Raw genomic sequence first — 13,737 nt, 5'->3', positions numbered from 1 at the left:
GAAAACTAAAAAAAAAATAAACATTAAAATTCTCTAAAAAAATATGTATGGGTTATTGTTTGTCAGTTATACCTCAATAAGGCTATTTAATCAATTACATGTAGATGCCAAGCACAAATTACCAATTAGGTCCTGAAAATACCAATGGACCAGTCCTATATCTGGAATTTGAAGATGAGGAAATTCCTAGTGCCATCAGCCATTCTGGAAACAACTTCTTTTGCCAATTCCCTCCATGTCAGGACCTAGTTAGCTAGGTAGTTTATGAAAGGAGACCCATGTGGGATGGATAGGACTCTGGCAGCCACTCACATGTCACACGCTCTTGGGACAAAACTAGATGTATTTTCCTAACTCAGAAAGAGGAGTGGAGGAGAATTGATGCAGGACCCAGGAGCTGGAGATGAGTTGGATTGAGTAGGGTAGCCATTCAAGACTGTGTACCCCAGCGGCAAGAATGGAGCTAAGAAGACACATGCTTCAATAATTCTTGTTTGTGGATGAGAACAAGACCGTGACCTTTCCGTCACACAGAACTGAAGCTCTAATCCAAGTTTCCCTGTTTTCTATTCACCCTTTTTCTGTCATCCATTTTCATTATGCCAAGTGGCCACTGTTTGTGTATGATATGTGAAAGGCTCTATCCTTTTGGATTCAACACTTTAGAGTATTTAGTTAGGACAAGATTGAAATAGATCTGAGATCTGAAGGAGCAGAGATAGGTCTACGCAATCGAAATAAGACTCTTATAAGTGTAAATAAATAAGGTGCTACAGAGGAAGGAGAAATCTTTCTGTATGGAAAAAAAGATTTGGTGATAGCAGGAAACAGGCGAACTCCCCACAATGGCAATAAGGTTTTCAATAAATGTTACTGTTCTTCCTCCTTTCATATTCCGATCCGACCTTTCATTTATTCCTATCAAACCCCTCGGCTCCTGAACAGCATTGGGTTTCATGCTACTGTCCTTTTTGCATCTTAAGTTCTCTCGTCCCGGAATGGAATGTCCTTTTCAGAATGAACGAACGTGACACGAAATGGAGCTTGAAAAAGAATAAAGCACCTGGTAACAATTAAGCACAAGGGCTACGGAGGCCAGCCTATGCCTCCTAATGCGTAAAAAGGAGATAAAAGCAAAATTTATTTAATAAGGGTGCTAAGTAGATTAACGGGGCATTCCTGTTAAAGCGTTTAGCATCACATATGGCACAGAATAAGCGTTCAGGAAATGCAAAGCTTGTGCGAGCAGACGACCTAACCTGCCCCGCCCCGTCCCGCTCCTCCCCGCTCCGCCCTGCTCCGAGCAGAAGCCACCCCTTGACCAGCCCCCCTCAGCCCAGGACTCCCAGGTCTGCGCCGCCACGTCTCCTCTCCCGTGCTCCTGATACCGGGTTTATTAGACCCGGCCCAGCGCTCGGTACCCGGCTCACCGGGCCGCGCCCCACACTCTGCTTGCGTCCTTCGATTGGCTGCTGAAGGTGCCCTTCATCAAAGACATCTGAAGATTGGCCAAGGCCGGTGGTGGGGGGCGGGTATTTAGGAGCGTAGGAAGGGCGGGGACCCGGATGTGTGTGGTGGTGGCGGCCGAAGAGCTTGTGTGCGGAGCTGAGAGGCCTATGGATGAGGAGGACGCGGCGGCCCCGGTAGGCGGGGATCGGGGCGGGGTCCCGGAGGCCTCGGGTCTCCCCAGAGTCCGAGGCGGGGGTCCTGGGCGGGGGCTCCCGTGCCAGGGGCGGGGCCTTGCGCTCTGGTCACTGGTCTTCCTCCCGCAGTGTACCCTTGCCTGGTGCAAGGCCTGGGGAGACGGGGCGTGGCACACTGATAGGCAGGGGCCTTGTTACCACCCGGTCCAGTCTGATTAACTAGACCGTTGGGGTGGAGGCGGGGCCCAGCGAAGTCGCTATGGGTTTCATGGATAAGCAGATGCGCAAAGGTCTGGGGCGCTAGCATGTATCTGGGGTTTAGACCTGGCGAAGAGCCCGGGATGGAGTCTTAGGCTGCCCTACAGGTGTCTACTGTTCTGGGCCACGTGGTGGGTTGTAGCTACTACAAATGAGCATTGGGATTGAACTCAACCCAGCCTAGGTTTGCTATGCACCTACTGTGTGCAAAGATCTGGTCCGAAGTTGGGATATGGGAAGAGAAGAGTATCTCACTTTTTTCTCACTTTTGGCTCTCAGGAGAAATTTGTTCATTCAGTTGTATGTTGGTACTGCAGGTTGTTGGGTTTTTTATATATATATTTTTATTTGTTTTTGATGAATTTTTTAAAATTTTATTTATTTTTTTGCATGTGGTGTTGGGAATCAAACCCAGTGCATCACACATACTAGGCAAGCACTCTACCACTGAGCCACACCCCCAGCCCCTGCAGATTGTTTAAATACCCAGATCATCCCATTCTTCTCCTTAGCTGCTACCATCTTAATGGATGCCATGTCTCATCTGAACTGCTGCAATAGCCTGAAGCCTAAGTGAGCTTTAAGATCATATCATTTTTTTCTTAAAACTCCCCAGAAGTTTCCCATCATACTTGGAATAAAATTCAAACTCTTTACCATGGTCTATAGGGCCTCTACTTGGTTCCTGCCTTCTTATCTTCTTTTTCATTCTTACCTTCCCTACACGCCACCTGCCCTGGCTTTCTCTTTCTTTACCATGCCAGCTCTCTTCCACCCAAGGACCTGTACCTTGGTTCTCCCCCGTGCCTGGAATGCTCTTTCTTGGGCTGTCTTATGCCCAGCTCCTTTTCAACTCAAATGTCACCTCCTCAAAGAGACCATTCCTCCACCATTCTTTGTCACAGCATCTGTTTTTTCCTCCACTGACTAAAATGGCAACCCTATGACAGAGCAGGAATCCCGTTCATCTTGTTCATAGTTCTGTTTCTAGCACCTAAGACAGTGCACAGTAGAAGTGCATTAAATGTTGAATGAAAGGATAAGGATGGGGATTATGAGATAAGTCATAATTGGGCAAAGGGCCTCAAGTCTAGTGCCCTCTCCACATTCAGGGTTGAGCAGGATGAGGTGCTTTGCTCAGAGCCTTGCTTCCTCCTCAGTCTCTTATTCCCTCAGCAGGTTTGTTCTCATGAACAAGATGGATGACCTCAACCTGCACTACCGGTTTCTGAATTGGCGTCGGCGGATCCGGGAGATTCGAGAGGTTCGGGCTTTCCGATATCAGGAGAGGTTTAAACATATTCTTGTAGATGGAGACACTTTGAGGTGAGTTTAGGGGAATGGTTCCACATTTTCCTTTCTGTAGCAGATCTTAAGAGGCAAAGGGGGGCTTTTTCAGAGGAAGGGGACTGTCTACACAGGGGAATGTGTTGACTTTCTGAGTGGAGCAGTATGTGTTGCTTTACCCTGTATTCCCCTCTGCCTTTCTCATTGAGTCACAGGTCAAATATAGGAGTACCCTGAGTTCTTTGTTGAGAAGATTGTAATGAGTCTTGAGTGTCTGAGTCCCCTTCTGCCCATGTGTCAGAAACTGGACTTGGTGAAGGATAGCCTGTTCAAAGGCAGCGGCCCTCCTGTTTGGGGAAGGACGGTTCTGTAATGCATTCTTTTCACCACCTCTTGTGTTTTTCCAACCCTTTGGTTTGTGTAGGTTTATCTTTTTTTCTGTCTTGAACACCTTCTCTCACTCCTTCCTAGCCTCTTTCACAGAGTAGTCACTGATGGGGGAAGGAAGTAGTATTATTTAGCCTAGAGTCAAGAAAACTGAGGACTGGGGACTGAGTAACTGTCTTCCAGTCTGCAAAGGGCTTTGGTACAGAGGCTAGAGACCAGCTGTTCTCCAGATCCACTGAGGACAGAGCCAGAGGCAAGGGCCTAAAGCTGCAGCATGAGGGTCTGAGGTTAGACAGGGTTGTGAGACCCCTATTAGGCAACTGAGGGAGGCTCTGCATTTCCCCACTGGAGCTGAAGAAGCCAGGCTTGTGTTGCATTGGACCCTGGCTGTAGTTGGTGGGAGGGGTGAGTGACCTTAAGTATTGTGTTGTGATGGGATGCAGATATCCTGAAATGTGGTCTGAAGGATTCTCCTCTGTGCTAGGCCTGGCAGGGTACAGTTGGGATACTGAGGCCTTCTTCCCCATTCCTGGGCCTGGCTGCTAATGGAACTCTTCCCTCATTCCTCCTTTAGTTACCATGGCAACTCTGGTGAAGTTGGCTGCTACGTGGCTTCTCGACCCCTGACCAAGGACAGCAATTATTTCGAGGTGATCAAGCAGTGGTTGGGCAGAGCAGGGGTGAAGTCAGGGGTGAGAGCATCAAGTTCCAAGGAGTATCTTCACTGGATTAATGATCCTGTCCTTTTCATTTTCCATTAGGCTAGCCTTAGCTGGGAAAAGGATGCAGGATAGTGTGGCCCCTGATCTGAGAGATAGGGGCCCTGGAGTTCTACCACCCTGTCCCTTCTTCTGCCCCTCACCCTCACCTAGGCGAACTTTGACTCATATCCCAGACTTTGACCCTGTTGCTTTCCTACCCCATAATCCAAACCCACTGTCTACTCCTATGTTTTTCCATAGCTCAGAAATAATTGTCTAAGTAATCATGGGAAAGTAGGACTCCAGCTTCCCCAGTTCTCTCTCTGCCGGTCCTTTCTCTGATTTCCATGTCTTTTGTCTCATTAAGCCTTTTGATCATTAAACTCCCCTTCCTCCCTACCTGCATCAGTGCATTTCATTGCCCATCCCTGATAACCGTGCCCTGTTCTCTTCCCTCCAGGTGTCTATTGTGGACAGTGGTGTCCGGGGCACCATTGCTGTGGGTCTGGTTCCTCAGTATTATAGCTTGGACCACCAGCCTGGCTGGCTGCCTGACTCTGTAGCCTACCATGCTGATGATGGCAAGTAAGTGGTCCCTATAGAACCTAACCCCTTTCCTGTGGATTTAGGAATTGTAGGTATGAAGGACAATTTTTCCATTCCTTCTCCTGTCTTGGGTGTTTTCATAGAGCTTTTCTGGTCAGGATAGAAGTTGGCCTGGTGGCTACCCTTGCAGGTGTGCAAATTTTGGGGAGAGGGTGGAGGTCATGCCAGGATACAGGTGGATGCCATCCGGAGTGGAACATCTGGTAAGGTGGGGGGCAGTTAATCTCATGTCTGAGCCACTCACTTTACAGGCTGTACAATGGTCGAGCCAAGGGCCGCCAGTTTGGGTCAAAGTGCAACTCTGGGGATCGGATTGGCTGTGGCATTGAGCCTGTGTCCTTTGATGTGCAGACTGCCCAGATCTTCTTCACCAAAAATGGCAAGCGGGTGAGTAGGAAATCCTGGGTGGATTCCAGTGACTTGAAGGTGCCCAAGGGTTTGTGGGAGCAACTGGGATGAGTCCACTGGCTGGGGTTTGCCCAGAGAGACATGTACTTGGTTCCCATCTCCTTCAATCCAACTTCAGATACATCTGAAATTCCTTGTGTGTCGAAGATACTTTCCCTGCCTAGGCAGCTAGGTGCCCCAGATGATAGGCCTGGAGGGCAAGTCAGTGCAGCAAGTAGAAGATGAGCAGAAAATGTGGGAGCAGAATTGGGTGACTTGGGGGAAGATTTTTTTTTTTTTTTTTTTTTGTGATGCTGGGGATTGAACCCAGGGACTTGTGCATGCAAGGCAAGCTGTCTACTAACTGAGCTATATCCCCAGCCGTGGGGGAAGATTTTGAGCAAACAAATCCGGGGAAGATGTGACGTGACTGCATAGGCTGGAGGGCCCCTATGGGTTTTTGACTTGTGTGCTCTCAGGGATAACGCATCCTTTCTGTGGTTGATTTTCCTTCTTTCACTTCTCCTTCCCTTTTCTCTCCAGAGAGAGACTAGTAGTGGTGAAGAGTTGGGACAAGAACAAATAGAAAGGAGAGATACTCAGCTTTCTCTCTTTACCCAGCTCCCTCTCCTGCCCTGGACAGTTGCTTTCTCAGGCCTTGGTTGAGTGTCCTGCCCTGTTAGCAGCTATGCCTCTGTACTTTCCCACTGCTGTGCACACATACATGTCCCCAAAGTACTGACAGTAAGTCCAGAGACTTGTCTTTGCCTTCTAGCTCTGAGGATACCTTGCTCTGCCAGGAGAGTACTTAGCAAAATTTTAAAGTTTTCTGTACTTCTGGATTGTTTATTTTTTATTTTATTTTTTGCCATACTGGGTATTTAACCCAGGGATACTCTACCATTGAGCTATATCCACAGCCTTTTTTTTAATGGTACTGGGGATTGAACTCAGGGGCACTTGACCACTGAGCCACATCCCTAGCCCCTATTTTGTATTTTTAAATTTAGAGTCAGGGTCTCACTAAGTTGCTTAGTGCCTCTCTTTTGCTTAGGTTGGCTTTGAACTCGTGACCCTCCTGCCTCAGCCTTCCAAGCTGCTGGGATTATAGGCATGCTCCACTGTGCCTGGCCACAGCCCTTTTTCTTTTTTATTTTGATACTGGGTCTTGCTGAATTGTTGAGGCTGGCCTCAAACTTGTAATCCTCCTGCCTCAGCCTCCAGAGTCACCAGGATTACAGGTATGTGCCACCACACCTGGCTATACCTCTTTTTTTTTAATATTTATTTTTTAGTCATAGGTGGTAATTTAATTTTTATGTGGTGCTGAGGATTGAACCCAGTGCTTTACTAGGGAGGCAAACTCTCTACCTCTGAGCCACAACCCCAGCCCTGGCTATATCTCTTTTTAAAATCTGTCAGTATGTGTCATAATTATTGGTTGCATCATCTTTTTTTTTTTTTTTTTTGGTACCTGGGATTGAACCCAGCTGCACTTAACCACTAAACCATATCCCCAGCCCTTTTTATGTTTTACTTTGAGACAGGGTCTCACTGAGTTGCTTAGGGCCTCACTAAGTTGCTGAAGCTGGCTTTGAATTTGTGATCCTCCTGCCTCAGTCTTCCGACTTGCTGGGATTACAGGTGTGTACCACCACTCCCAGCTGGTTACATCATCTTTAAAGTGCCCTTGTGAGAATTAGATGAGCTGTGCAAAAGTGAGTTGTTATAGTAAAATTGGAAAGAGAGGCTCTGAACAAAGTTTTCTCCCTTCCTCCACTGCAGGTGGGCTCCACCATCATGCCCATGTCACCAGATGGACTGTTCCCAGCAGTCGGCATGCACTCCCTGGGTGAGGAGGTGCGATTGCACCTCAATGCTGAGCTGGGCCGTGAGGATGACAGCATTATGATGGTGGATAGTTATGAGGATGAATGGGGCCGGCTGCATGATGTCAGAGTCTGCGGGACTGTGAGTAAAGTGCAGTGGGAGTGGGGGCAGAGAGGGCTGGGAAGAACCCCTGTGGACATTTGAACGCATCTGAGTGGCTAAGAATCGGGAGCCTGGACAGTATTTTTTGCAGGGCTTTGGGAAGTGGGTGTTTGGGCAGGATAGCCTGGGCCCGTGACATGATTCTTGGAGTCCAAATCCATGTTCTCTTTAGCACTGATTTCTTTTTTTTCGCTTCTCTTTCATTTGAGGTCTCAGGCTAGTCGTTGACTCTTGGGAAGTATGGAAGCTGTCTTTGACTGATTTGATTCCTTCAGTGTCTGGTGCCATCTACTGCTCCGCCTGCCTGCCTTTGAAGGGCTGGGGGCTGATTTGGAGGCCGAATGCCTGCATTCCCCTCCTGGCTTGATGCTAGCTCAGCTTTCCATTCAAGATGCTGTGGGACAGGTGTGGTCACCAGCCCCATATAAGTGGGGGGAGGTTCTTGGAGATCTTTGTTGAATAAGCTTCAGTTTCAGTCTCTTTTCTCTTCCCCAACCATTTTATTGAGGATTAGAAGAGTCAGGGAGAATTTTTGAGCCTCTGGAGCTTGTTGTCTTCGTTTTCTTCAGAGACCTACTTTTGTCTCACTCTTGTGAATCGCATGAACCTTGAGAGAGGGAAGTCCTTTAGTCTGCCTTCAGTGTCTCTTGCTGTGTTGGGAGTGACTGGACACTGAGTCAAGTCTGGCCCTGACCTCCACTGGGCTGCTCAGGCCTCCCACTTCGAATTGTCCCTCTGCTGCCCCTTGCTCCCAGCCTGGCCTTTTTTTCCACCCTCTGGCCTTCTGACCCCTACCCAGGCTGTTTTCAAATCAGCCTTTGATAGGAAAACAGAAGCAGTGGGGGGTGGGAGTGGATTATGAGCAAGTCCTCTCCCTTGTGGAGTTCAGGGTGAGCAGAACTCAGGGGAAATGGTAGAAAGTGTGTTCCGTTCCCCTCTGTGTACCCCTCTGGCTCTGGGGTCCAGGGGCTACTGTGGCTTTGAATCAAAAGACCCCAGATGCCTACTCCTTGACTTTCATTGCTTTCTTTTCTTTTCCCCTTCTACCATAATTTTGACAATATCTACATAGTTGAACTTGGGCCTGAGCCAGGGCAGTGTTCCAGCTCTCATCTCTGACCTCTCCTCAAGAGTTTTTTCCTGGCATCCTTTCCCTGCCTGGACCTGTCCCCACTCTGCTCCCAGCTCCTCCCAGGCATCTTTTCTAATTGACACGGAATCCTGTAGACATTTATAAATAGCCTTCCTTCCTCCCCACCCTCCCCTCAGTGCCCTCAGGCCACTCATTTATGAATTTTTTCTTTCTTAGACATAGGCTATAGAGTTTAGCTCTTCTATCAGACCCTCACCCTAGCTTAGGGCAGCTAGCAGGGTGGGACCGCTTGCTCTCTGAGTACTTGCTCCCCTTGGGCAGATGTGGGTATGAACTCTTGAGAGATATGTACCTTCTTCTAGTCTTGCCAACTGTCCCATCTTTCATAAGAGGGTTGAGTGGTTTCTTCCCTGATTTGTTTCATTGCCTTGGGCCTCCCAGCCCCCCACCTCATCTCTTTGCCTCCCCATCCTGTCCCTTCTTACCACCCACTGTGTTTCTTTCTTGTTAATTTTTTTTGTAGTTGTAGATGAACAGAATGCCTTTATTTTATTTATTTTTAAGTGGTGCTAAGGATTGAATTCAGTGCCTCATGCATGCCAGGCAAGTGCTTTGCCACTGAGCTACAGCTCCAACCTCACCCACCGTGTTTCTAACCCAGCAATCAGAGCTGTGTCAGCCTGGAGGGACCCAGGGAGACATCATTTGAGCCATTCCATATCGCCTCTTTTCTAAAGATGTCTAGCAGAGTTGTTTCTCCTCTTTGCCCCTCCCTTTTTTTTTTTTTTTATGTCCCCCTCTACTGGGGAGCCCTTCCCTGAATTCCAGGCCCCTGCTGCTGTTGCAGTCTTTTCCTGTCCTGTGCGATGTTCTCAGTAGAGTGCTTTAGAACCATGAGGACTTGGTAGAGCCTTAGATTTGACCTAGTCTAGAATTTCTCCATGGGAGATTGTTCATGATTTACTTGGGATAATTCTTCAGTATGCAAGACATTTAGTATCCTCAGCCCCCAAATAAGATGATAGTAGCCCCTTCCCCTAATCATTGAAATAGCTCAATGAAAAAAATAGTAGCAGATAAAAGTGAAGAGACTTGTTCAGATGTTAGCTAACTAGTAGCAAAAGTAGACTCAGATATTCTTTGACTCTTATTCACTATCTTTTCCACCATCTAAAACTGATGATCCCGACCTATAGTTTGACTTAAGATTTTCCAACTTGGGCAGGGGTTGTGCCTCAGTGGTTGAGCATTTGCCTTGCATGCATGAGGCACTGGGTTTGATCCTCAGCATCACATACATACATAAAATAAAGATATTGTGTCCATCTATAACTAAAAAAAAAAAGATTTTCCAACTTTGTGATATGAATTGTTACTGCCCCTAAACCTTGCAAAATGAGGTCCTATGTAAAGAGTGGGAGCTGTGGATACTGCTGGAGGATTAGACTCATTTCGTTTGATATAAAAGCTATCTGCATTCAGTAGAATCTGTATTTTGAATTTTGATCTTTTCCTAGGCCAGCAATGTATAGTAACGATACTCTTTTGTACTGTAGCTCCCAGTCACCAACCCTGCTCTTCTGTGGACAGTCATCTGTCTTTCCACTCCCTTCCTCATGAGTTGAATCTGAAGTCCCTAGATTTAAATTCCCTCTCTTCTGGGAATTCTCCTGTCTAGTGTCTTTAGCCAAGGCCCTTCTAAGTAAGTTTATTTGACTGCTTTTGTATTCTTTTACTCCCATCTCTTTTCTCAATTTTGGGGTCTCAGTGATCCTTTTTTCTCCCTTCTCACTGTTTCTTCCCATAAAGTAGAGTCAGTTCAATTCCTGGCCCTTCTTTTCTCTCTCTAACCTTTCATTATAGAAAATTTCAAGCTTACAGAAAAGTTGAAAAAGTAAAGAGAACATCCCATAGATCTATTCTCTGGATTGATTGTTAATATTTAGTTATGTTTGCTCTGAGTCTTTGTATGGGGCAGATGTGGCTCTTTCCTGAGTGGAGTTCTTTCTCTGCTTTCTTTGGCCTCAGTTTCCCCTTATCCAAGTTCAGAGGGCTGTTGAAAAATTGCTGCTGCCCTCCAGCCTTACAGAGTGAGGTCCTGTGTGGAGGGTGAGGGGGCTGTGGATTCAGCTGGAGTATTAGACTTAATCTGTCTTTGTTTATTGTTTATATCTCTTCTGACAACTCCTTAGCGACAGATCAGGCAGCCTTTGATAACACAGGGAGGTGAAAGAGGCCCCACCCTCTCAGAGGTCCTTCCCAGACCCAACCCAGAAGGAGACCGTGTTGGGGCCTGAGCTGGCCGCTGGGGAGCATGTACTTGATTCCTGTTTCAGCTGCTTCTGGGCCCTCAGGTGTTGAGCCCTTATTGGCTCCTGTCAAGAGGGATTAGGGTCTCTGCTGGCAAAGGAAGGAGGGCAGGTACCAGCCAGGGAGGAGGGGCAAGGGAGGGTGTCGGGTGCAGAGCACCCTGATCTGTAGCCTCCTCAGGGTGGCATCAAGTTCACCAGTGGGGGAAGTCAGGGCAGCTTGAAGGTTCCAAGGAAAGGGTTCCCCCTACCTGCACCAAAGATTCAGAGGGACATGCAGAGGGGGAGGATGCTTGGAGTAGAGTGACTGGGGAGTGGTCATTGGTTCTGGTTGGTCATTCTAGTTGGAGATAAGGGTCGAAATGAAAGACCGTATCCTTCTTTGTGATTGGTAGTTCTAATATAATTCCCATTTCCTGTTGTAGGGGGAGGTAGAATGTGTATTGTCCCCTACCAGAGGTCAGGCTCCATGCTAAGCACTTAACACTCACTTCATTTAGTCTTTTCAGCTGTTTTCGAGATGTAAGAATTATTGTCCCTATTTTACTGGTGAAGAAACTGAGGCTTAAAGAGGTGAATATAACTTGTTCAAGGTTATGGCTGTGAAGTAGTAGGAGTTAGCACCTGAACCTGAATCTTTTGGATTCTCTTTCAAACTGAGATATCTGAGGCACAGACTGAAGGACCCACACGAAGATGCTGGCAACTCAGACTCTAGAGCTAACATTGCACCCAGTGTGGGTTCCTAACAGTAGTGGCCCAAGGAGGGGAGGAAGGCACTGTACTCAAGAAAGCAGCCATCAGAGGAGCCGAACTCTCCACTGTGCCTTCTCATTGCTCTGAGAAGACTCCAGAGAGCTTGGGGTGGGGGACAGGTGATTTCTGGTGACTTCTCCACTGAAGAGAGGGTGGTTCCATTCTTAAAGAGGTCATGCTGTTCAAGAGCCCAGTTATCCAGATGTCACCAGTGAACCTGAGCCCTCTGCTATGTCAGCGCAGGTTGTTCTTCTGGCCTTTTAGCTTTGGGAAGCAGCCCCCACCCTCGCCTTAGAACTACACCAGCTGCCTTCTGCCTCTGAGGTAGAGGGAATATTTGGGCGGGTTTTTCCCAAGGATCAGAATCTGGATCGGCCGCCTTTTGGCTGTGGAACTGGAGAACACTCTGTTTCCTACACTCAGGCCAATTGGATGGAGTGGGTCAAGGGCAGCTGTGGGGTCCCCCACCCAGTTCTGCAATGCTGGGTGGAGAGGGTGGGCTGGGGGCTGCTTGGACTGGGTGGAGTGGAAAGGAGTTAATGTGCACTGGCCAAGCCACACCCCTCCCATCTGGCTGGGGAGAGATGCTGAGCAGGAGCCCAGGCCACAGGAGCATATTGAGGGTGGTGGACAGAAGGCAGAGCGGTTCTGGGCCCAGGATCAGGGTAGCCTCCTGTGCACCTCTGACTTTTCTCCTGATCCTCCCTCACTTCTCAGGGGTATCTAGGGCTGAGCAGTGTAAGCCCCTGTCCTCCCACCATGAAAGGGGATGAACAGGCAGGGCCAGCACAAACCTCCATGATGGTGCAGGCGAGCATAATTCCTTTCCTGTTCAGGCAGGAATCTTGAGGGGGGGTGAGGAGGCCTGTGTCCCAAGGCTTGCCAAGGATAAGTGGAGGAGGTCCCCAGGGAACATGTTTTCTGCAAGCCTGCAGGGGTGGGAGGGTAGAAGAAAGTCTCGAGGGACAGTTGAGCTAATTAAAAGGGGATTAAGGAATCCCAGGTGATGCTGAGGGTGGGGGGAAAGAGGGGATGGGGTTGAGTCATAACCCCTCTATAACCATGACAACTGATAAATAAATCCTCCCAGATTGGGGGTTGCCGCCCCATCATGCCCAGGCAGGAGGACTGAAGAGCCCCGAGAACCCATCATTCATCTCCCCTCTCCTACCTGAAAGAGCAGCAAGGGCCTGGAAACGGGAAACCCTGCCCTCTGGCTTCATTTTGACCCTCCCCTCCAGGAAATGAAGGAGTAGAACTGGTCATTCTGGGTTCCTGGCTCCCCTCAGCATCTCTCTGACCCTGTGATGAGCAGCTCTGTTTAAGGCCAAGTGAACCAAGACCTTGAGAGATTATGTCAGTCACATTCTGGGCAGAACTGGGTTCTCAGCTTGTTCTCTTCCCCCAAATACATGGACTTGTCACCTGGTTTCTTCATGTCCCCTGTCCCTGTGAAGCCCCCTGAGAAAGTTGTCCAGCTTCTTTTCTTCCCTTTCCCTGCAGGGAGGGTCAATGGGCTTAGTCAGGGAAGGAATGCCAGCCTAGAGGCCTCCAGCATACTTTCTGGTACTCCATGTTGTTCACCAAGCTGTGTGGGTGGGGGTGTCTGGTTCTAGGAAGGCAGTGGGTTCAGCAAGAGGCTCCTCTTGCTCATGCTGCTGCCTTTGACCCCGTCCCTGTTCTTCCATGCCTTCCTAGAATTTTAGGCCATGTTGCACCTGTAGCATCCTTTTCCTTTCAGACACAGGAAACTGGTACCCAGACTGCCTCTGACCAGGTTTCCAGTGTGATGACAACCAGTCCCCTAATCACCGACTGCTCTTCCTCCATAGCTGCTGGAGTACTTGGGGAAGGGCAAGAGCATTGTGGATGTAGGACTGGCCCAGGCCCGGCACCCGCTGAGTACCCGAAGCCACTACTTCGAGGTGGAGATTGTGGACCCTGGAGAGAAATGCTACATTGCCTTGGGGCTGGCCCGGAAGGTGGGCACAAATGCTGGACTTTTTTCCTATGAAGCCCCCTCAGCTCTTGGGCTGTTGGGATGAAGTCAGGAAGCTCTTGGGAAAACCAGGAGGGCCTAGGCTGTGTACCACATACCCCAGCCCCAACTCCAGGCCTGGGTGTTGGGAGACTGCAGCCCTGGCCTTGAAAGCTGAGCATCTTCCTCACCACTCCAGTGCCTGAGACATGAGAGGCTGTGGGGTGGGTGCACAGCTGTCTGGATTATAACCTGTTCCAAAAAATTGTAGTCTCAGTTGTCACTTTCACTGTTTTTTTTTTCCTTTTTTTTTGGGGGGGGGGTGGTACCAGGGATTGAA

General features: G+C 48.6%; 1 protein-coding gene and 1 long non-coding RNA gene across 5 annotated transcripts in view; one reads left to right on the top strand and one right to left on the bottom strand.

Annotated features, from left to right (window-relative positions):
- The first annotated feature begins 1,505 nt into the window (after nt 1-1,505).
- Nucleotides 1,506-13,737, top strand: part of Spryd3 (SPRY domain containing 3) — a 24,106-nt gene continuing 11,874 nt past the window's right edge. The window contains exons 1-7 of one of the 4 annotated variants that reach the window (XM_015493515.2): nt 1,506-1,643; nt 3,081-3,227; nt 4,150-4,225; nt 4,737-4,861; nt 5,134-5,269; nt 7,055-7,240; nt 13,252-13,401. In XM_015493515.2, the coding sequence (XP_015349001.1) occupies nt 1,621-1,643; nt 3,081-3,227; nt 4,150-4,225; nt 4,737-4,861; nt 5,134-5,269; nt 7,055-7,240; nt 13,252-13,401 (843 nt within the window). In that variant the 5' untranslated portion in view covers nt 1,506-1,620. Of the gene's footprint in view, nt 1,644-3,077; nt 3,228-4,149; nt 4,226-4,736; nt 4,862-5,133; nt 5,270-7,054; nt 7,241-13,251; nt 13,402-13,737 lie in introns of all 4 variants that reach the window. The other 3 variants (XM_048802792.1, XM_015493514.2, XM_048802793.1) reach the window with 3 other exon arrangements.
- LOC107148795 lies at nt 11,045-13,258 on the bottom strand. The gene is made up of 2 exons (XR_001504301.2): nt 12,591-13,258; nt 11,045-12,348 (listed from the first exon to the last, which is right to left on the bottom strand). It is a non-coding gene; the product is annotated as an uncharacterized LOC107148795 (long non-coding RNA).

Source organism: Marmota marmota, unplaced genomic scaffold (assembly GCF_001458135.2).
Source record: "Marmota marmota marmota unplaced genomic scaffold, marMar, whole genome shotgun sequence".
In the NCBI taxonomy this organism is placed as follows: Eukaryota; Metazoa; Chordata; class Mammalia; order Rodentia; family Sciuridae; genus Marmota; species Marmota marmota.
This window is presented reverse-complemented; position numbering and strand designations above follow the sequence as displayed.